The 20,220-nt window shown below is 41.4% G+C and overlaps 1 protein-coding gene across 4 annotated transcripts in view; it reads left to right on the top strand.

Moving 5' to 3' along the window:
* The window catches only part of LOC122555834 (nicotinamide/nicotinic acid mononucleotide adenylyltransferase 3), a 63,768-nt gene that overhangs the window by 14,339 nt on the left and 29,209 nt on the right, over positions 1 to 20,220 (top strand). For all 4 annotated transcript variants that reach the window (XM_087993695.1, XM_043702016.2, XM_043702015.2 and 1 more), the window contains exons 3-4: positions 9,592 to 9,775; positions 18,523 to 18,626. In XM_087993695.1, coding sequence (XP_087849821.1) covers positions 9,592 to 9,775; positions 18,523 to 18,626 — 288 coding nt within the window. The remainder of the gene's footprint in view (positions 1 to 9,591; positions 9,776 to 18,522; positions 18,627 to 20,220) is intronic.

Here is a 20,220-nt window from a genome sequence, read left to right as displayed (position 1 = left end):
AGAGGAAGTTCCACTTTAGATAGGTGGGACTAATCAGCTGACAGCTCTGTCACCATGGCAGTGTAAGGTTGGAATGATGGTCACTGCTGTGATTACAGGTAGTTCCAATGAGGAGTAGCCTATTGTAATGGTAACCCCAGGTTGTTATCGGGGCTATGTTGGGCAGGCCCCTGTGAGATGGGGACAGAGGGTACAGGGTATGAAAGAAAGTGAGGGCGGCAGATGCTGGAGATCAGAGCTGAAAATGTGTTGCTGGAAAAGTGCAGCAGGTCAGGCAGCATCCAAGGAACAGGTGAATCGACGTTTCGGGCATAAGCCCTTCTTCAGGAAGAAGGGCTTATGCCCGAAACATCGATTCTCCTGTTCCTTGGATGCTGCCTGACCTGCTGCGCTTTTCCAGCAACACATTTTCAGTACAGGGTATGAAAGGCAAGGTGATGAGTCTAAAAGCTGACCGGAGGGGAGGGTGCCTCTGGGTATCGGGGGACCTTAGCTAAAGCTACCAAGTTTTCCCACTTTTTTAAAAAATAACATACAGAATGACTGTGGCTGACTAGGCCAGCGTTTAATGTCCATCTGCCCATGGGATGGCACAGTGGCTCAGTGGTTAGCACTGTTACCTCACAGCACCAGGAACATGGGTTCAGTTCCCACCTCTGGCGACTGTCCGTGTGGAGTTTGCATATTCTCCCCATGTCTGTGTGGGTTTCCTCCGGTTTCCTCCCACAATCCAAAGATGTGCAGGTCAGGTGAATTGGCCATACTAAATTGTCCATAGTGTTAGGCGCATTAGTCAGGGGTAAATATAGGATAGGGGAATAGGTCTGGATGTTTTACTCTTCGGAGGGTCGGTGTGGACTTGTTGGGCCAAAGGGATGTTTCCATACTGTCTGGATTCTAATCTAATCTCATCTCCAAATGTGATGTAGGCCTCCTTCTGAATTAGCAGTGGAGCACCAGTTAGCAGTGGGAGCATATTGAGGCCATGAATAGACATCAATACCAGAAATACCAACATACAATGGCACCCAGTGGCCACTATTTATTCTATAAACATGATCAAACCTGACCCTCATGGACTGGTCTCTTCAGCCATTGGCAACAAGGCATCTTTCCCCCCAACTGAATTCTACCCACACCCCAACCCCACACAACTCCAGTAAAACTGATTTCTGGAGTGTCCATAGTCTTACATAGATGGAAGGATACTGACAACTGTAGATTAATTATGGAAAACCAGCACAGATCGAATTGGAATTAGAATCCCTACAGTATGGAAACAAGCCATTTGGCTCAACATGTCCACACCGACATGTAACCCACCCAGACCCAGTCCCCTATGGGTAATTTAGCATGCCAATTCATATAACCTGCACATCTTTGGACTGTGGAAGGATACAAGAGCAGCCGGAGAAAACTCACGCAGACACTGGGAGAATGTGCAAATTCCACACAGACAGTTGGTCGAGGTTGGAATCGAACCGAGGTCCCTGGCACTGGGAGGCAGTAGTGCTAACAACTGAGCCACCTTGCTGCTGATTGCTAAAGATAAGTCTAGTTGACTGAATTTGTTAGAGGTATTTAATTACATTGGAGGACTATCTGGGAGTGACAGGAAAAGTTTGAAGTATTTGAATGTCTTCTGCATTAAGATTTTAATATGTGATTTTTTTGAAAATGAAGCAAATCATTTTATGTGCTGTAGGTTACTTGTTTTATTTTACTGTAACAGTGACTTTGATGAAACAGCTAAGCAAAACTGTCAAGGAGTTAAGAGATGCAGTTTATTGCCCTAACTACTGGAAAAACCTGGCTTTGAGAGGATTGGAGGCTTCTCTGCTAACAGTTACCTGGCAACCCTTTCTGTTTTTACAGACCCAGAAATCTGAGTAAAGGAGACACCCTTGAGCTGTTGAGTCTCTTTCCTGAAATCCTATTCTCAGTGAAGATGGGAAGATGAGAGTTTCCAAGTACTGAAATTACTTGGTAAAGCTTGAAGTAGTGCACTGTGACCAATTCATAGAGACACAAATCCAAGTTGGTTTGAATTAGAACTGGACACATATGATCAATCTATGATTTTGTGGTATGTTCGGCTTCGTAGACAAGAAAAGGTGGACGAGAGAAGTTGCCATATTCCATCTTTAGTTTCTGGATCTTTGGCCATCCTGGATCATTTGACTTTGTTTTTATAAGAAAACACCATCTCTGCAGAGAGTTTTCTCTTTGTGTTGTGAGAGTGTGTCTGTGAAGGGATCCAGGGATATAGTTTAATCCTAAAACACAGCTGCAATATTAATTTGCTGCTGTCATTTGTTTTAAGAATAAGTTTTGTTTATACTAAGTGGATTAAGGTCATTCAAAAAAGCCTGGTGGATGTTTGCTATGTTCTGGACAGGAGTACAAAAGAGTGGAATTGGACATTTTGGTAATTAAATCAACACATTTACACAAATGGTGCAATTGGTTGAGTTGGGGCTTGTTTTATTTGTGCATTCTGGGAGGAGTAGTTGCAACAGACTTTTGTTGAGAGAACAGATGCAGTTGAGGATAATGTTTGATATTGTGTTGTGTGAATGGAATTCCAAAAGGTGCCTGCAAAAGTGTCATATAACAAGCTTGTTAGCAAAGTCAAAGATTGTATGTAGTAGCAGTGTGGATGCTACACTTGAATAATGGCAAATAGAATGTGGTGAGAGACAATTGTTTTTCCTACGAAGTACGTAGTATGGTTTCCCTGTGTTGTGTTAGAGTCCCAGCTTAAGTTTAGATATTAATACAGAACTACAGAGCAATTTCTGAACTTGACAGTGACACATGATTGTGAACTGTGAGGAAGTTAGGGATAGTATCACAATCCCAGGCTAGACAGGCAAATTTCTGCTACCATCCCAGCCAAATAGGTAACCAAATTCCATTAAAACTTTGTCTTCTAACCAAATAATTTAAACCTTTCAGCTTTGAGATGGGACCTTGGAACTCTCTCTGCTCTAAATCAGATTGAACAACTCATCTCCCAGTGGTTCAGTCTCTCCTGAGACTGGGTTTCACTGAATTCACACAAAGCTGGGCTTCTGTCTGAAAGCATGACTCCAAATTAGCTTCTTGCAGCCATCTTTCTGACTACTCACTCTTGGACTGCTGTTCAGTGACCCTTCAGTTGTTTCAGACACTTCAGGAGCATCTTGTCCTTCTTATTAAGCAGAATTAAATGGAGCCAGCAATGTGATATCCTATGCTCCTAATGTTACCATCTTCACAGCTGCTAGATTTCCCAGCAAACCATTATATAGAAAATGGATTTTATCATAATAAACTTCAAGACGGTGTAGATGAGTTGGTAGAATGATGCATACATTTAATCCGACAAAATGTGAAACAATACATTTTGGAAAGAAGAGCAAGGAGAGGTAACACAAATAATGTATGTAGTTCTAACAGGAGCAGTGCTAACCTACACCGACGATGTATGTGCTTAAATCAGTAACGTTGGTCGGGCAGATTGAAAAAGTGGTTAAAAATGCAAGTGGTACCTTAAGCTGAGTAAATAGAAATATTCAGGCCTGGATTTTCAGCCTAGGAGACTCTACAGTCCTTTTAAAGAAGACTCGTAGAGTCATAGAGATGTACAGCACAGAAACACACCTCGTTCAACTCGTCCATGCCGACCAGATATCCCAACCCACCTGCCAGCATCCGGCACCTATCCCTCCAAACCCTTCCTATTCATATACCCATCCAGATGCCTTTTAAATGTTGCAATTGTACTAGCTTCCACCGCTTCCTCTGGCATCTCATTCCATTAATGTACCACCCTCTGAGTGAAAAAGTTGCCTCTTAAGGTCTCTTTTATATCTTTCCCCTCTCACCCTAAACCTATGCCCTCTAGTTCTGGATTCCCCTACTCCAGGGAAAAGACTTTGTTTATTTATCCTATCCATGCCTCTCATGATTTTATAAACATCGATAAGATCACCCCTCAGCCTCCGACGCTCCAGGGAAAACAGCCCCAGCCTGTTCAGCCTCTCCCTATAGCTCAGATCCTCTAACCCTGCCAACATCCTTGTAAATCTTTTCTGAACCCTTTCAAGTTTCACAACATCTTTCTAATAGGAAGGAGACCAGAATTGCACACAATATTCCAACAGTGGCCTAACCAATGTCCTGTACAGCTGCATCATAACATCCCAACTCCTGTACTCTGACCAATAAAGGAAAGCATACCAAACGCCTTCTTCACTATCCTAACTACCTGAGACTCCACTTTCAAGGAGCTATGAACCTGCACTCCAATGTATCTTTGCTCAGCAACACTCCCTAGGATCTTACCATTAAGTGTATAAGTCCTGCAAAGATTTGCTTTCCCAAAATGCAGCACCTCACATTTATCTGAAATAAACTCCATCTGCCACTTCTCAGCCCATTGGCCCATCTGGTCAGGATCCTGTTGTAATCTGAGGTAAACTTCTTCGCTGTCCACTACACCTCCAATTTTGGTGTCATCTGCAAACTTACGAACTATACTTCTTAAGCTTACATCCAAATCATTTATATAAACAATGAAAAGTAGAGGACCCAGCACCGATCCTTGTGGCACTCCACTGGTCACAAGCCTCCTGTCTGAAAAACAACCCTCCACCACCACCCTCTGTCTTCTACCTTTGAGCCAGTTCTGTATCCAAATGGCTAGTTCTCCCTGTATTCCATGAGATCTAACCTTGTGAACCAGTCTTCCATGGGGAACCTTGTTGAATGCCTTACTGAAGTAGATATAGATCACATCTACCGCTCTGCCCTCATCAATCCTCTTTGTTACTTCTTCAAAAAACTCAATCAAGTTTGTGAGATATGATTTCCCATGCACAAAGCCATATTGACTATCTCTAATCAGTCCTTGCCTTTCTGAATACATGTACATCCTGTCCCTCAGGATTCCTTCCAACAACTTGCCCACCACCGACGTCAGGCTCACCGGTCTATAGTTCCCTGGCTTGTCCTCACCACCCTTTTAAACAATGGCACCACGTTAGCCTACCTCCAATCTTCCGGCAGCTCACCTGTGACTATCGATGATCCAAATATCTCAGCAAAGAGCACAGCAATCACTTCTCTAGCTTCCCACAGAGTTCTAGGGTACAGCTAATCAGGTCCTGGGGATTTATCCATTTTTATGTGTTTCAAGACATCCAGCACTTCCTCCTCTGTAATATGGACATTTTTCAAGATGCCACCATCTATTTCCCTACATTCTATATCTTTCATGTACTTTTCCACTGTAAATACTGATGCAAAATATTCATTTAGTATTTGCCCACCTCCTGCGGCTCCACATAAAGGTCTTTCCAATCTTGCTGGTCTTTGAGGGGCCCAATTCTCTCCCTAGTTACCCTTTTGTCCTTAATGTATTTGTAAAAACCCTTTGGATTCTCCTTAACTCTATTTGCCAAAGCTATCTCAGGTCCCCTATTTGCCATCCTGATTTCTCTCTTAAGTATACTCCTACTGTCTTTACACTCTTCTAAGTATTCACTTGATCTATCCTGTCTGTACCTGATATATGCTTCCTTCTTTTTCTTAACCAAACCCTCAATTTCTTTAGCCATCCAGCATTCCCTATAGCTACCAGCCTTTCCATACACCCTGACAGGAATATATTGTCTCTGGACTCTCGTTATCTCATTTCTGAAGGCTTCCCATTTTCCAGCCTTCCCTTTACCTGCGAACATCTGCCCCCAATTAGCTTTCGAAAGTTCTCACCTAATACCATCAAAATTGGTCTTCCTCCAATTTAGAACTTCAACTTTTAGATCCGGTCTATCCTTTTCCATCACTATTTTAAAACCAGCAGAATTATGGTTGCTGGCCCCAAAGTGCTCCCCAATTGACACCTCAGTCATTTGTCCTGCCTTATTTCCCAAGAGTAGGTCAGATTTTGCACCATCTCTAGTAGGTACATCCACATACTGAATCAGAAAAGTTTCTTGTAGGCACTTAACAAAGTCCTCTGCATCTAAAACCTTAACACTATGGCAGTCCCAGTCTAAGTTTGGAAAGTTAAAATCCCCTACCATGACCACCCTATTATTCTTACAGATAACTGAGACTGTTGGAATCTGATTCTGGATCCATGCCCCATTTCTCCAGTGATGTTTTCCAGCCCGAAGTCTTTCCCAGGCTGTTTTAATGGTTTACCTTGAGCAGTCCAGGTCTAGCTGACCAAATAAGAGGTGTCTAGCTCCTCGGCTATTGGTTCAACCTCAGGCGCACTCAGCAATCCAGATGCAAATTGTACTACTTTAAATTTGCCTTTTCTCTTGAGTTTCCTTTCGAACGGATTTACATATCACTGAACACACACAACCTGTCACAAATGAATGCATTCTGACAGTGGTTTCAAATGTAATCTTTTTCAAATTACCTTACAAATATTCATTTATATGATTCAGGATGGTAACTAGCTGGAAATGGCTCATTCCACAGTATAAGCACTAATTAAGGATTAGTTGAGTGAGAATTGATTGTGTGAATAAGGAGAGCAATTGGGATGGGGGTTTTCTGGAGTGTGACAAACTAAAATAAAACTTTCACAGCAAACGTAAATTTTATGCGGTGCCACCTCAGCAAACAAAGCCACGAGGTCTGTAGTTAGTCTGAACAGACGGAACAGTTCCTCAGGTGATACCAATGGGTGGCACAGTGGTTAGCACTGCTGCCTCACAGCGCCAGACCCAGGTTCAATTCCCGCCTCAGGCAACTGTCTGTGTGGAGTTTGCACATTCTCCCCGTGTCTGCGTGGGCTTCCTCCGGGTGCTCTGGTTTCCTCCCACAGTCAAAAAAATGTGCGGGTTAGGTGAATTGGCCATACTAAGTTGCCCGTAGTGTTAGGTGAAGGGGTAAATGTAGGGGAATGGGTCTGGGTGAGTTGCTCTTCGGAGGGTCGGTGTGGACTTGTTGGGCCGAAGGTCCTGTTTCCACACTGTAAGTAATCTAATCTAATAATGAAAATGCTATTATCCTCTAGTATACAACAACTATAGGCACTACACTTGACTCCTTACACCCCTGGACTCCTGATCACCAGAGCATGCACTGCCCAAACAAGATTCCAACATTCTACCACCCTTACTCCGTCCATCCATCCCTTGGCATCCCTTACCTGATTTTCCCTGTGTCCCTGCCAAACGCCCCATCTTCCAGCTCGACTGAAATCAAAACATTCCCCTGATGCCTACCCCTTTCCTGGATCCCAGTAACCTCCCTCCAACCTCTTGCTGGTTATCTTAACTTTAGTCAAATTGTTCCAGAAACTCCAGTGCAACCTGGCAGAAGCTCCTGACCCTACACTTCAGTATAAATTAATGCAGTGATGGATGAAGATGGTTCCTTGTTGACTTAGCCCTTCATATTTCACCAAAAAACAAAATGCTGAGCAGACAGGTGAAGAACTATGACAATGAGAGGCAGGCAGAACTGGAACTATCAGATGATCATTTTTTCCACTCGCTTTGGATTTTTTTAAAAAAGAGAAACTGCATGAAATTATAATATTAAATCTTTTTATTTCTTGAGCAGCTATTGTGTATTTCTAGCATTTTATTTTTGATTTTTATCTCACACTTTTAGCGTGAGGATAGTTTTCTCTTTTTGTTTGTACCAATCACAGACATCCTGGACTTTTTTTATTTCTGCAGTGCAGCACTGAAGATGTATCATGTGCAGCAGATTATTCTCACAAACCTGTAGGCTCACGTCTACCAACGAATCCTTAGAAAGTGAACTTTACCGAGCTACTGAATACCTTCTTTTATGTAGTCAGTTAATTGTGTACTTTTTGATTTGTTGGTGTTAAACCGTAGTTGGTGATTGGTTGTTTCCAGTGACAAAAGTGTGCTTGATCGCGCTCTGCTTTCCATTCTCATTGAGTGAAATATTGTCCACCACTGTGCCCCTCTAACAGGAAAGGAGCCATTTTGTGAAATTTAAATGGCAACCTGTTGTCCAAACAATCTGAACTATACGGAATTAATATGTCAGTCTTTCCCAAATTCTTTACTGGTGTGAAACCATTTTAATGCCTTCGACTTCATGTGACTCCGGGTGGAAATTTGAGTCATTGAAGGCGGTGAGTTGTTGGGGACAGGGAGCGATCCTTTAGTTGAGCCATGAGGGAGAGGAAGAAAGGCCTCCATTATATCAACAGATGAGAAAGGCCCCATCTTCCCTTTCTCACCTCCTCATCTTCCCTCCCCTTTGATCCCCTCATCAAAATTCAGTTTCTCCAAAAACAAAGCAGACACCTGTCCTTTCAGGCTTAAGGTGGTGCCAATCGGCATTCCTTGAGTAGTCAATTAGGCAATGCCCACCAATAAGAAATAAACAAGCACTTAAAGGGCTCTTGCGGCTGTCAGAAATCATGCTGGAGCTGGTGACCCCAAAACCTCTTCTGGACCCACCATTTGGGAAGCCCTGAAATGCATCATGTAGAATATTCTGAGAGCATGCCCTATTTGCTACTAACAAGTAAACCATTTTCCTAGCTGATGTTTACATGATGGTGAGTATTTATCAGTATTACTGTTGAGCTTTCTTATTTGGACTTTGAATTGAAAGGGTTCAATGTGTTTGAAATGGATAGGTTTGAACACATTTGGATCTCTTGATCGTTTGGGTGCAAAAGAAAATAAAGAGTATTTTTCAAGGCAGGTTTTTTTTTAAAGCTACCTGTTTGTCTTCGTGGTGCTGTCAGAGACTTGCTACATGAACCTGTGAAGCTGTGATTGCGGCGGTGTTCTCTGGAGCGCATGTCTTTAAGCTCATCCACATTATTGGTGAGAATGCAGTGTGGATAAGGCGAGGGAAGTGAACAAACAGAGGTACACATGTGGAATTGGAAATAAAGCAACATTTGCCTAGTCATTCAGTTGCTCTGCTCATCGAAGGTGTTTTATATAGTGACACCCAAGCCAGGTGGGTGAGATTGTAAATTACATATTGAAGCAAAGCTTGTAGTCAGTGGTGAAGGGATGACACCCACTGCTGACTTTTGACTTACCCGCAGATTTAATTGGCTTTATATTGTGGATGCTGCTTTGACATGAGTTTCAGTCTTCTGACATCGGTCCAGAACCAACTAAGCTATCACGACCAAAACTTCTATGGCAATATCTAATTTTCCTCAGGAAGCCACAACATTTTCTCCAACTTCACTCAAGTGTAATGTCCTTGCTAAGCTGTGCGGTGTGTGCGGCTATACAGTAGCCTAAAAGGCACCATGCAGTTCTGGTCCTATGATAAATACTGTACTTATGTTGCCATGCAGAAAGATAAAGGGCCATGCATGGTAAAGAAGAAGCCACACAGATTCATTCACTTTTAAAGAGAACATTGGTTCTTCAAACATGTTTCGTTTTTAAAAAGTAAACATGTTTTCTCATTCTCACTGTGACAGAGATGGATAGAAAGAGATAATAAATCTGAAAGCATATCTTATCATAAAGTATATTCACACAATAAGTTAACTGAACGTCAACAGGTGCAAAATTTTGTGAGTGCATTCAAACTGGGGCTGAAATTCTTCAGTTTTATTTGCAGGACTGTATGAAGTTATCAAGGGTATCATTTCCCCTGTTAATGACAGATATGGGAAAAAAGGACTAGTGACAGCAAAGCATCGTGTTGCAATGGTTCAATGTGCTCTGGAGACCTCAGACTGGATTACCCAGGACCCATGGGAGAGTCAGCAGGAACAGTGGGTGGAGACTGTAATGGTGCTGAGGTAAAACTCTTTTTGCTTCTTTTGACACAAGCAAATAGCTTTTTCTGCCTTAAAACCAGTTTTGGATCTGTGGTGTGCTTTCATTTTAGAAGTTGGGTTACTCATTAATCTATAGCAAAATAGATTAGCAAAATGATGGATCACAAAGATCTCTGAGGTGGCAACTGTGCCTCCCAAACACAAACACTTTAATTGAATTTGTTAATAACTGCGGAATAATTAGTAATTTCCCTTTCCTGGCTATGTTTCGCTGTCCAAGATGACTTTGTATAGTTTAAATTGGGACATATTTGAATAGTGATGAGGAACAAAAAGAACACATGAAACAGATCAAAATTTATTTTGGAGATATGAAGATGATATTGATTTTGAATTCTGAAGATATGAGAAGGAGCAGAAGCCATTGGCCATGTCTTTGCCATGTTTGCTGTATCCAAACATTTCTGTCTCTCGTTGTACCTTTAAACCTCTGTAATTTCCACCAGACTAACAACACTTCGAGGTAGTTCTGCGTGGGTATTTCAATCTTCTTGAGCATCTATAATTTTAGATTTTCCACACCTATTGCATTCTGAAAGAGGATCACTGGACATTAAATCTGCTTTCTCTCCACAAATGTTGCTGGATCTGCTAAGCTTTTCCAGCAATTTCCAACTTTGTATCTCCCTGAACACCTTTTAGTTTCTTCAGCATCTTAAAATCTAGACTCAGTAAAAGTCTGAAATCATGTAACAGCCACTGTAAAAAATATTAACGTATAATGACCATAGACTAATTTGTTCCATAATCTGGTTTTACAATAGCTTTGTTCCTAATCACTCTTAATTGTATCAAATTATCTACGGTAATCTAATTTTTCTGTCGGTTTTTAAAATTTATTTTCAATCACTCATCTGCATCCATTACATATTGTCCAAGTATTTTCTTATGTGATGGTTTGCATTGAGACATGAAATGATGTACAGTGGAGGAGGAGGGTATTCAGCCCATCATGTCTGTGGTGGCTGTGTAAAACATATCTAGTTCCAGCTTCCATATTCTAATAACCCTCTCTGTCAAAAAAATGTTCTAACTAGCCCCTTTGTTCTTGTAAGTGTCTTGAGTTTGTTCCCTTCATTGCCAAGGTAGTGGAAGCAATTTATTTACTATTTATTCCTCTCTGAAGTTTTTCTCTGTTGTGAATATCGTTAGATTCCCTCTTCTACCTCCCATGTACTACTGAAAAAGCTGCAATTTTTGAGGCTTCCTGCATCATCTTTTGTCCTTGTATCAACTTCACAAATCTTTTCCTGGCTCCAACATCTTTCCTGTAATAGAGTACCAGAACAGTAAACTGTGCTCCCACTTATGGCAAGGTGGCTCAGTGGTTAGCACTGCTGCATCACAGCACCAGGGTCCCAGGTTCAATTCGGGAGACTGTCTGCGTGGGTTTCCTCTGGGTGCTCCGGTTTCCTCTCACAGTCCAAAGATGTGCCGGTCAGGTGAATTGGCCATGTTAAATTGCCCATACCGCTAGGTGCATTAGTCAGATGGAAATTGGTCTGGTTGAGTTACTCTGTGGAGGGTTGATGTGGACTGGTCGGGCCTGTTTTCACACTGTAGGGAATCTAATCTAAATATCTGACACAAATTCAACCTTGCTTACTTTTTTACATACATTGCTCTTGATATAACAACTGCTGGAAAATCTCGCAGCTGTAGAGAGAAGTAAAGTTGGTGTTTCAAGTGAGATGCACTTCTTCACTTCCAGATGTGTTTTGAATGAGTGCAAGTTTATGAAGGATGAGAGACCACTCAGGGAGCAAGGAGTGGCCACATGTCCAGTTAATAGTCACAGGTGAGGGTTTCTGTAGCAAATGAGCACATGTTGCTGTGGGAATGAGGATCCAGACAATGGTATAGAAGTTACCAACCTTGGTTCACTCAGTCAGCTACCAGGAAGACAATAGCATTGATTTCTAAGAAGTATAAACATCAGGATATCCAGTTTGAGCTTTTCTATCTTTTTTGTTTGTTCATTCACAGGATGTGGGCGTAGCTGTGTGGCAGTATTTATTGCCCATCCCTAATTGCCAAGAGGGCAGTTAAGAATCAGCCACATTGCTGTGGATCCAGTCACATTTAGGCCAGACCAGGCTGGTTTCCTAAAGGGCATCAGTGAACCAGATGAGCTTTTAGGACAATCGACAGGAGACACGTGATTGCTATTAAGCCAACTGCATATTCCAGATTTTTTTATTAAATTCAGATTTCACCTTCTACCAGGGTGGGATCTAAATACATGTCCCCAGAATATTGGCCTGGGTTCTGAGTTAACCACTCGGCTACTGTCTTGCATAATTGTTGGCAGGGCACCTTTCCACTACTGAAACATAAGGTCTGACAGCTATGTTCAACTGGGTGTGGCATAAAGGAGCCCTCCCAAAACTGGAATCAATGGAATAAAGGAGCCTGAGCAAAACTGGAATCAATGGGAATCGGGGGCAAACTCTCTGCTGGTTGGAGTCATACCGGACACATAGGAAGATGGTTTTGGTTGTTGGAGATCAGTCATCTCAGCTCCAGGACATCTCTGCAGGAGTTCCTCAGAGTGATGTTCTAGGCCCAACCACCTTTAGCTGCCTAATCAATGACCTACCCTCCATCATAAGATCAGAAGTGGGGATATTCGCTGATGATTGCACAATGTTCAGCACCATTCACAACTCCTTAGGTACTGAAGCAGTCCGTGTTCAAATGCAACATGTGGACAATATCCAGCCTTGGGCTGACAAGTGGCAAGTAACATTCATGCCACACAAATACCAGACTTTGTCCATCACACCTAAGAGACAATCTAACCACCATCCCTTGACATTCAATGATGTTACCACCACTGAATCCCTCACCGCCACAATCCTGGGGGTTACCATTGACCAGATTCTCACCTGGACTCACCATATAAACACAGTGGCTACAAGAGCAGTCCAGAGGTTTGGAATATTGCAGTGAGCAACTCACTTTATGATTCCGCAAAGCCTATCCGCCTACAAGGCAGAAGCCAGGAGTGTGATGGAATACTCCCCACTTGCCTAGATAGGAGCAACTCCAACAACACTCAAGAAGTTAGGCAGCATCTGAGACAAAGCAGCCCACTTGATTGGCATTACATCTACACAGCACCCACACCCTCTACCACCAAATCTCAATAGCAGCAATGTGTACCATCTACAAGATGCAATACAGACCAAAGATCCTCAGTCAGCACCTTCTTAAACCCACAATCACATCCAACTAGAAGGACAAGGGTAGCGAGTGCATGGGAACACCATCACCTGAAAGTTCTTCTCCAAGCTACTCACCATCCTGACTTGGAAATAAAATGCCGTTCCTTCACAGACACTGGGTCAAGATCCTGGAATCCGTGCCCTCCCCCGCGCGCCACCCACCGAAAAAAAAGCATTGTGAGTCAACCCATAGCAAGTGGACTGCAGCAATTCAAGAAGGCAGCTCACCAAGACGCTTGGACTACTAGGGATGGGAATAAATGCTGGCCAGCCAGAGATGCTCACATCTCAAATAAATAAAAATAAGTGGATACATGAGAATGAGGAGAGAACATTACCATGCTTGCCTAGAATGTTCTGCGTGATTGAACAAGCCTGCAGACATTTTCATAGTTTAGACTGAGCGTCATGAAGACATCCACTTTGGCAAGATATTTGAGAGTCACTGCTGCCCTTGGGGATGTAATGAGCACCATCTATTTCTACAAGGGTGTTGGAAATGGAAAATATTCTGAATTTTATTTGCAATCCCAACCTTGTTCCCCATTGCAACACTAGGTGTCTTGTATTATAGTCTGTAACCACAGGATCTCACACTGCAACCACCTGTCAGAAGATGCACAAAAAAAAATCCTTGCTCTATTTGTCTTCGCCTTTTGTGTTCTTTCCTGTGAGAGAAAACAAAACTTCAGGTGACTGTTTCTGAGGAATTATGATTTGGAGATGCCGGTGTTGGACTGGGGTGTACAAAGTTAAAATTCACACAACGCCAGGCTATAGCCAGACTATAACCTGGTGTTGTGTGATTTTTAACTCTGAGGAATTAGCCACTGATTGTCAATTAGCAATGACCAGAGCTTGTCAAAGGTGTTACACAAATGCAAATTTTTCCTTTCTCTCAACACAGAAGATGTCATAAGTAACTCATCGCCTAAACTGGACGAAAAATTACAGTGACAAAAAGACTTCTGCAGTCTATGATTCATTGCAATGACACCATTCTTCAAGGGCACTTCAAGCTCTGACTGATTCTTGAATTTTTTTTTGAAAAGGGGGAAATAATTACCTTTAAGAATTTTCAGGATGAACAGTAGTGAGCATGATTGTCATCATAAATTCTCAGAGCTCTGTAATGGAAAATGTATATGCCAATATAGAACAGAGCTCTGGTCATTGCAGTGATGCTTTTAAAAAAAAGGCTTGACTATTATCAGTACAGAGCATTTTCTCCACAGTAAATGATCATTTCCAGCATTGGCTGTTGCTATCATATGTGTGTTGACTGTTGCGATACAATTGCAGATACCATGAATCACAACTGAATGCAGGATAAGGACAGTGTACAATTTGGAGCTAAAATTCAACACTGCAGTCCCCGTATTATCAAAGTGTTTGATGCTTTGCTTGTCGACTTTCTGGCTATTAGGTAACGTACTGATAAGCTTAGTAAACTCATTTTTCCAAATGCTGATACCAGTTCAGCCATTAGATTGGAATCCTGCCCTTTGAGCAAGCTGATAAATGCAATTCACGTGTCCAGCGATTATATTTTAGAAGCTGCTTTTGTCATTTGAATGGGCACGCTGGACCTGCAGAACCAATTTCTGATCCAAATCCAAATTAAATTTTTTATTTGGTTCATGGGGTTCAAAGCATTGCTGAATTAGTGCTGAGCTGGAAAGCTTCTGGGCAGGCTTATTGCAGTCTCTCTGACACACACAGTAATTCAAACGAGTAGTGACAGGAGCATTGTGACTGAGGGTGTGAATAATCAATCTGGTGCAGCATTGAGATATCCATCGGATGCTCTGCTTCAGCAGTGCAGTGAGGAGACGAGCTTCTCTCAAGGAAATCTATTTGAGCCAGAGGGAACTACAGTTGGCTTCATGGTTGACTGAAGCTCAGAATCTAAAAGTGGCTTTTTTCCATTGGTAGCACTTCTTGCAAACCAGAATGTTTTCATGAGAGAATGATTCAAGGCACTTTGAGGAAATGAATGACATTAATAAATTTATTGAAACTGTGACTTAGTTAAAATAGGAATTTTCTAGTGGTTATATTATCAGAAACCTGGTTGTGCTGAATATTGTTCAGTTTTATTTGGTCGTTCACCTGCCAGATTTCAATCACACCACTATCTCCACCATTGGTCGCTGTACCTTTTTTAGCTGTGTTGACCATGAGTGAATGGAACCCCGCTCCCTAAACCTCTCCACCCTGCTCTTTTTAACCTTTCGTTCTGCATTTAAGATTCTCCTTAAACTCGTTTTTTTTTAAAAAATCAAGAGGAGACGGGGTGGAGGTGGGGAGGGGTGGGATGAACTTAAAATGATCACCAACACCATAGAAACGGTGCTTGGTAAATTATTGGAACAGAAGGATGACAAGTCCCCAGAACTGGATGGCCTAGCTCCTGGGGTCTTTGAGGAAGTGGTGGGATAGAAAGTAGATATGTTGATTATAATCTTCCAAACTTCCTGAGTTTCTGGAAGGATCCCAGTGAGTGTGGTTAGTAGGAAATGTAGCACCTTCTATTCAAGGAGAGGAGGAAGGCAGAAAGTGGGAAACTAAAGGTCAGTTAATCAAATAGAACATAGAACATTACAGTGCAATACAGCCCTTCCGCCCTCGATGTTCCACGGCCCTGTGAAATCAATCTGAAGCCTTTCTAACCTACACTATTCCATTCTTGTCCATATGCTTATCCAATGACCATTTAAATGTCCATAAAGTTGGCGAGTCTACTACTGTTGCAGGCAGTGTATTCCACACCCAAATATTTGTCATTGAGAAAAATCCACTATTAGAAATTTATAATATGGTACGTGGAAAATCACAATGTGATCAGGCAATAAGTAGTGTCAGACAAAGTAATGTTGTGGTGGATAGTGGGGAACCCATAGATGTGGTGCATTTGGATTTCCAAAAAGCATATGATGAAATGCCACTTCAAAGTTTGCTGCACAGGGTAAGAGCATGTGGTTTAAGGGGTAGTACATTATCATGAATAAAGGACTGGTCAGATCTCAAAGAAGAAAGTAGGGATAAATGGATAATTTTCAGAGTGGCAGGCTGTTAGTAATGGAGTCCCACAGAGATCAGTGCTGTGTCCTCCACTTTTTACAATCTATATCAATGTTTTAGGTGACTGGACCAAATGTATTAGAAGGTAATACATTTGGACATTTTCTTATTGCCAACAACACCAAGATAGAAAGGAGAATAAATTGTCAAGCGGAAGTAGAGAGTACGCAAAGAAATTTCGACAGGTTATTAGTCGGCAATATGAAAAAACACCATATGTTTAAATTAAGAGACATTGCAGAACTCAGTGACAAAGGGATGTGGATGACTTGGTACGTATATCACTGGAAGGTTACTATGCAGCTATAGCAAGTGATTAGGAAGGCAAATGGAATGTTATTATTACAAGGAGAATGAGAATATAAAGGAAGGGAAGCTTTATCAAAGCAATACTGGGCTGTAGACAGTTCATAGTAAGTTCACTCAACTTATTGCTGAGATGAAAGGCTTAATGAAGAAAAATTGAAGAGGTTAGGCCTATATCCATTCATGTTTAGAAGAATGAGAGTTGATCTTATTGAAACCAACAAAATCTCGAAGGGACTGTGAAGGATGGATACCTGGGAGAATGTTAGGCAAACGTGAGAACTGCAGATGCTGGAAATCAGAGTTTAGATTAGAGTGGTGCTGGAAAAGCACAGAAGGTCAGGCAGCATCCAAGGAGCAGGAAAATTGACGTTTCAGCAAAAACCCTTCATCAGGAATCATGGGGGAATGTTCCCCCTTGTGGAGAAAATCGTACAAAGGCACTTAGTTTGAGAGGTTGTAAGGCACGGCAGGAGATTTCTTTTCTCTGAAGATAATTAGAACGTGGAATTCTTTTCTCCAGAATTTTAGTTTATTCAAGTCTGAGTTAGATTAACAATTGATAGGCAAGGGAGTGGTGAGTTATTGGGTGCAGACAGGATAGTTTAGATCAGGTCACAACTGGATCAGCCATGATTTTATGGATTGGTGGAGCATCTTGAAGTGTCTAATGATCTGCTTCAGCCTCTGTGTGCCTCTTTGACAAAGCTATTCTTTGTTCCTTCTTAATCTTTCCTTATGTGGCATGGCATCAACTGATGTTTGCTTACACTCTTCTCAAGTGTTTTGGGATTTTTCTGTTAAAAGCACTGTATAAGTACAAGTAAGTGTAGCATGATAAATTAGATGCTGCTGTTCGTACATCTGATCCATAGATGCAATTCCCTTGTTTATAAACAGTTTCTTTCAGATTATAATGTTAAATATTGCAGGTTCTGAAAAGACTTGCCCTGTTTTTATACATGTGAACTGATTAAGTATTTAGTTCTCTTTTTAAACTAGCCATGCAGGAACTAGAATAATACAGAATGTTTACACGGACTACTGAAAGAAATAAAACTTGCCTCTTGGATGCCAGGGAGGAGTGTTTGAAATTTCTATTTGGACATTTTCTTATTGTTAATGGAATGTGATCAGGGATTGTTTTGATTTCATAACAGTATAGACTTGAAAACTGCTTAAGTATTGAGGCAGTGTTGAAATTGTAACGCAACTGGCTGAAGTTTTAATGCAGTAATTGACTAGTGCAGTGATTGATTACTGCAGTGATTTTTAAATCTGATTGCCACTAGAGGGTGTTATGCAATTGTGGTGTGAGAAATAAAGCAAGATGACATATTTAGGGTGGTGAAATCTTTGCTTACCCACATTGGATTAAGGCTTTCTAAAGGCTTCCAGAGTTTTTCCCCCTCCCCATTTCTACCACTTCCTTTTAAATTATCTCAACCTCTTTAAATGGAAATGCCAATGAATATCCTTGTCTCAACCTAGAGTGCCCTCGATTATACTTATCTCAGTCCGGACTTGGCATTGATAATAGTTACGCCAGATGGTTTTCCCCTGAAGGACTAAGTGCTAGTCACACTTGACTTTTCAGACCAGATTTGCACAAATGATCGGACTAATAGCTAGTCCAAACAGCTTACAATATTGTTAGGGTTACTGTTCTCCCGTAAAGTCATTTGTGCAAATGCCTTGGTTTCACTTGCAATTTAAACTATATATAATTCATGTACCAGCTCTTACAGTAAATGAGAGTGAAATTTGTGGATATTATTCCATTGTGATACATCTGAAATAAGTGTTTCTCACAAGCGTGCCTGCTTGATCTGCAGAGCCTACTGTGGTGAAGGAGATCAACGAAACAGTTTGCCATTGAGCAATACAAGAGAAAATTTGTTACAGCTTTTGTAAAATCTCTCATTTAACCAACAACTATGTGCTGAAGTTGGCTAATAACTAATTAAAACTTGAAGTGATGCCTTGTACTCCTTGTTCAGAGTTTGCTATGAATTGTAATAATCTCCTTGCACGTCTTTCATTGGATTATCAAAAACACTGGTCTTGCTGTATTCCTTTCTGTTTATGCAGGCACCATTACAATGTGTTGTTTCATCAATATCACCCTAAGAATGGAACGTCTCCAGAAAGCTCAAAAGCTCTAAAACAGGCGGATTTGTCCAATGCTCAGTCAGGTCAGTACTTTTTTTTCCCCAAGAGTTTATTTTTCTCTTTCTTTCTAGACTTTCTCCCAGCACCAAGTTCCCTACATAAAAATACTCATCCTTCTATGTACTTTGGATCTGCCGCCCCATCCATACTTCACCTGAGAGGCTAGATTTACATGTGCATGTTGACATTGACTGCCACTGGGCTGTTCCACTGTGGGGGCATCTGAGCCAAAACTGACATCCCTCAATAATTGTATTTGTGGGCACGTCCAGCGTGGTTTCATTCTACAGAGATAAGGATGAAACTCCTGTAGTCAGCTTTACTCCCTACACTCTCATCATCTAATGATAGATCCCACAGTGAGTGCAGTGGTTCAAGAAGGCAACTTACCACCACCTTCTCAAGGGCAAATAAGCATTGGCAATAAGCATTGGCCTAGCTAATGATGCCCGATTTCTCATGAATGAGCCAAACAAAAGTGCCATTTATTGCTCCCAAAGTACAATCTCTGACTGAGGACAGAACAGGGATCAAATCTGGGGGACCTATTTGGTCTGAATGCGCCATACCGACTAGCTAAACACTCAAGACATTCGGGAAGCATTTACCTTTTTTCTTCTTTTGATCAAAAGAGCCTTTTCCTACCTGACTAATTTGTGGCTGTCCTCCCAATTGGTATGATTATTTTTTCAAAACCTAGGATATCCAAAGCATAAAAAGCTCTGCCTTTCTCTCTTCCTATTTAGCTGTGAACTTACTAATTTAAGCCATGGAAAACATTTTCAAGGCTAGATAGAAATACTAATCCATTTTGAGTGGCAGCGAGTATGACAACACTTCTGAAGAAACTGTTAGGTAATCGTGTTAACAAATTCTCAGCACTCTACTCCTCTGCTGTAACCTTTTCAAATTGGACGTCAGTATTCCGGTTTTGGAGTAAATTGGCCCAGATTTTGCTAGTGTGCCTTGTCAGTTAGAATTTTTCTCTTGCCCTTCACCTGACAATGTTTTGTTGCACAAGTTGTTGAAAGTCCATCCTGATAATGGCAGCAAAGCATCTGGGACCTTTGTGAATGATCAGATTAATAGTCTATCTCCTTTACCCTGAAGTTTTAAGAATTGAGTGGAGAAAGGAGTTATGTGAATGGGAGTTCAATTGGGTGTGCAAATTGAAATAAAAAGGGAAAGGATTAGCTTGAGAGGAAGAAAGGCAAGCAGGATAAGTATCAATGTTTTATAAGTGGTGTGCATATACGGCTTAACTGTGGAACAAAGATGAATTCTCTTTTTAGATTGGAGATGTTGATTTGGTCTTGCAGAAGTGTAAATCCTCTCATTGAACATCTACTGACATAATTTTGAGTAGCAGCCCTCACTGCTAATTAATACAGAAGTGCAAGAATTCCACAAAGTTTATGGAGTGGTTGAGGCTGAGCGGCCATTATGACAAAGATTATGGTGGAGCAGTATAGGTCATCCAGCAACTTGTGACAGGAATTTATAATTCCTGAATATCTGTTCTCCATCACAAGTTGCTGGACTGTTTCCATATTAAGGGCAAGCATCATTAACATATTTTTTTTAAGAAATAGAATCAGTCTGAACGTTGGGGCACAG

Source organism: Chiloscyllium plagiosum, unplaced genomic scaffold (assembly GCF_037043375.1).
Source record: "Chiloscyllium plagiosum isolate Xiang-an unplaced genomic scaffold, Cpla_swu_hap1 HiC_scaffold_13, whole genome shotgun sequence".
Lineage (NCBI taxonomy): Eukaryota > Metazoa > Chordata > Chondrichthyes > Orectolobiformes > Hemiscylliidae > Chiloscyllium > Chiloscyllium plagiosum.
This window is presented reverse-complemented; position numbering and strand designations above follow the sequence as displayed.